This window comes from Temnothorax curvispinosus, unplaced genomic scaffold (genome assembly GCF_003070985.1).
Source record: "Temnothorax curvispinosus isolate PA1 unplaced genomic scaffold, ASM307098v1 QBEX01011902.1, whole genome shotgun sequence".
NCBI classification, from domain to species: Eukaryota; Metazoa; Arthropoda; class Insecta; order Hymenoptera; family Formicidae; genus Temnothorax; species Temnothorax curvispinosus.
In genome coordinates, this window is record NW_020221682.1 from 1 (window position 1) to 3691 (window position 3691).

A 3691-nucleotide genomic window follows, 5' to 3' on the forward strand; every position below is an offset into this window, starting at 1 on the left:
AATATCGTAAACGCGCTACAGTATACGTTCTTATACGAACGCAAAACGCTCGTTCTTAATTAACGCGCGCTTCTGCGCACAATTCACGATGCTCACGTAGTCCGTCACGTGATTCGTCACGTGATCCCAGTTCGCTCCGCCGGCGGCGACGAAAGTTTCGTGCGTTACTGCGTGTCACCCGCTCCGGTTTCACGCTCGCCTCCGCGATGTCCGAGGATTCGAAACGCGAGAAACACTTCTTTTACAACACCCTGGCGATCGTGCTGAAGGCCGTGGAGAGTCACCGAACGACGGTGGACCTGCGGAACGAGGCGACGATCGTCGGCGTCGTCGATCATGCCGACGCGTAAGTATAAAACTGAAGCAAACGGGTGAACGTTCTCTTCTCGGTGCGACGTGCGATCGTTCGAGCGATCGTCGGTGTATTTGAAAATCTGCGTCCCGTCGACGGTGGTGGTGCGCGACTTTTACGGGCGAAACGGGCATAAGAAAATCGACCGGACCTGTCCCTCTTTTCTCGAAAATATTCGCGATCCCCGACGACTCGTCGCACACCACTCTGAACATGCCGTGTTCTCGCTCTCGTTTTGCAGATACATGAACATCGTGATGCGGGACTGCGTGTTCACGGATCCACGCGGCGACTCCTTCAAATTCGACATGTTCTTCGTGCAGGCGAGGAACATCCGCTGCGTCCACATCCCGTTGAACGTGAGTGCACCTCTCATTCGGAGCATATAGCCGATTTGGTTCCCTCCGTTTCGACCTTCGGAGTGGTGGTAAAGCGCGCGAGCAACCGTCCGTTTAGGTTATGTCGCCGCCTCGTGACTAAAAAAAAACCGGCTCTCGCTCGAGGTGTTTAGGACATTTTAGGGCTCAGGGCATCTGGGGCTTAGGTGGTTTTTTATGTCGGAGTTGCACGGTCTGGCCCTGAAACGTTCCTGCGTCCATCGTCGACTCGCTGTATAGTCTATATTTACGCAAAGCTGCCGGGTTACTCGACACACATGATGCCAACACCTGCCCGTCGCGCTTGGAAATGAGCAGAGACCTGGGTCTTTACCGTCACACCGTCAGATTGTATGTACGCAGGCAATACTACTCCGTCGTACATAAACGGGTAACTGATAAAGCAGAAGTACCTTCCGGTACGACCGTATGTACAGTTTTTAATAGATACGATTCCACGGCGTCTAGTAGACTCGCCAAGAACGACATGGACGTGTTCAGATTCACGGACTACGACTGCGTCGGCTTCGACCTGGACAACACTCTGCTGCGTTACAACGTCACGAATCTAGTTCGCATGGAGTACGAGATGCTGGCCAGATTCTTGGTGGACAGACGGGGATACGGCGCGAAGCATCTGCTGAAACTACCGCTGACAGACGACGACCTGGACTTTATGCAGAAGGGACTGTTGCTGGACATGGAGAGGGGAAACGTGCTCAGGCTGAGCCCGGACGGTGTTATCCGCAGAGCGTGCCACGGCTCGCGTCTGTTAAACGCGGACCAAATAAGGGAGATATATCCGGAGCAAAGGTGGGAGGCCACGGATGTTTTCTGTCGCGACGTACTGGCAGCCTGGAACGGTGCTCTGTCCGAGAAATTGAGGAGCACGCTGGATTACTTCGACATAGTGGCGGGTCTGGCGTTTGCACGAGCTGTAGACACTCTCGACGAGGAACGCGGATCACCCTTGGACAGATATAATATCTGGCCTGACATACTGGCCGGACTGTTTTACATGTTCTCTAGAGAGCATTTCCAATCGAACAAAGGGATCTTTGGCCATGTTAAAAGAGACCCGGAGAAATATTTGCGTAAATGCAGCTCAGACACGATCTCCTGGTTGAGAGAAGTAAAGAAAAAATCCGCGACCTTTCTCATTACCGGATCGAATGCGGACTTTGCGAGTTTCACCGCGAGTTACGCTCTCGGGGAAGACTGGCGATCTCTCTTCGATATTGTAGTGTGTTACGCGAGGAAACCGGGGTTTTTTATTAACAATCGGCCGTTCTTCGACGTCGTAAATAATAACGAAACCAATATTGCGAGCCGAGATTTAAAACGAGGCGAAATGTACAGTCAGGGAAACTGGAATGATCTATTAGAATTTCTCGCTCGTATAACGGGGAAAATTAATCAGCGGTGCTTATACGTCGGCGATAATCTCATACAAGATATTTATGTACCAAATGTATTTGCACGTTGTGATACACTGGCCGTAATCGAGGAACAAATGTCAGAAGGGATGCTCTATCACTCTTTGACACATCTGGACGAGAAGATTTTGAATTCGAAACTCTGGGGGTCTTACTTTTGTCTGAAAGATTCGACAATCAATGTAGACTCTTTATGGGGGCATATAATAAAGAAACACGCGAAGCTGTGCATACCGGATATCAGTTTGGTAACACAGAGACCGTTAGGGGAGCCTATCCTTTGTTTTGATAAAGATGGAAAGTCATATCGCGGATATTATCCTGCTGTACCACTCAGTTTGTCAGCCATGTAATATAGGAATGCGAATGACAATATTAGAATTTATTATGTTTACATCGTTTGTAACGAAGAGAAAATCTTTTATCTTTTTACAAAATCTTACAAGTATTTAAAAAATTGTAGGTGTGACTTTTTAGCTTTTAAATATAAATGTGCTTGTATACATATTTAAAGACATTGAAATTTGCTTAACGTTATTGCTGAAAAACTGTCAGTCTCTAATAAAATAGAGAAACTCATTTTTATACTTGCCCGTTTTTTCATCTAATTTAGGCATGTTATAATTTAAGATACGGATTATCCCAGCTATCAAGGAACAATTAAAACGACTAGGCCGACCTTCGAGGGAAATGATGAGTACAAAAACAACTTACAGAACAAAACGTGCCCAACAGAGACAACAGGAAGGCCTTGCGGCTGTAGAACAGATTTTAGAGAGTAAGAATATAACAAAAACCGAAACGTAAATAAATGAGACTTGTAAAGATCTAATTTGTTTTGTGATTTTAAATTATCCGTCTTACGAAATCGATTAATATCTAAAATATTATTTGTATAATTTATTTTATTATGTACGTCCCAAGATTATCTTTCTTTTTTAATGTTTTATACTTGACAGCTCAACATTGTTATACTTCATAATATAATTTACATTTCAGTATCTTTACTTAAAACTCTGTTATGTGAAATACACATATCATAAAAATATTTAAATTATTTCTAAAAAGGGATTGAATAATCAAATACTTGTTACACAACTAAAATGAATGGACATTGTACAGAACATAGTAATATTCCTTTATTTAATGTATAACGTAAAAGAAAGGCCATTTTTAGCGAGAAACGCTTTAATAAAAATATAATAAATTTTATATAAGATATATAATATATATATAAATAAGGAAGACATTCGTTATGTTCTTTCAACAGCAATGGCAATGCCCATTCCCCCTCCTATACACAAAGATGCGACACCCTTTTTCTTTCCTGTTCTCTCTAAAGTGTGTAACAGAGTGACCAGTATTCTTGTTCCTAAAACACAAAATTTTATCATAAAATGAGAATTCTTTAGAGAAAGTCCAAGCATCGATACATACCTGACATGCCAACAGGATGACCTAAGGCAATAGCACCGCCATTTACATTAACTTTCTCGGGATCTAATCCGAGTTCTTGAACACACACT

General features: G+C 43.9%; 1 protein-coding gene and 1 long non-coding RNA gene across 7 annotated transcripts; one reads left to right on the forward strand and one right to left on the reverse strand.

The window, feature by feature from the left end:
* Window positions 1–717: 717 nt before the first annotated feature.
* Window positions 718–2997, forward strand: LOC112461962 (5'-nucleotidase domain-containing protein 1). Of its 6 annotated transcripts, none has more exons than XM_025027440.1 (2): window positions 718–2501; window positions 2812–2997. In XM_025027440.1, exons 1-2 carry the CDS (start codon window positions 1040–1042, stop codon window positions 2970–2972), a joined length of 1623 nt encoding a protein of 540 aa, XP_024883208.1. In that variant the 5' UTR covers window positions 718–1039; the 3' UTR covers window positions 2973–2997. The 6 variants fall into 6 exon arrangements, with proteins under 6 accessions (XP_024883208.1, XP_024883204.1, XP_024883206.1 ...); XM_025027436.1 differs by lacking the exon at window positions 2812–2997 and having other exon boundaries at window positions 718–1120; window positions 1198–2614; XM_025027438.1 differs by lacking the exon at window positions 2812–2997 and having other exon boundaries at window positions 718–1120; window positions 1201–2614.
* A 285-nt stretch (window positions 2998–3282) lies between these two features.
* LOC112461963 lies at window positions 3283–3691 on the reverse strand. Its single transcript, XR_003041607.1, has 2 exons — window positions 3603–3691; window positions 3283–3537 (listed from the first exon to the last, which is right to left on the reverse strand). It is a non-coding gene; the product is annotated as an uncharacterized LOC112461963 (long non-coding RNA).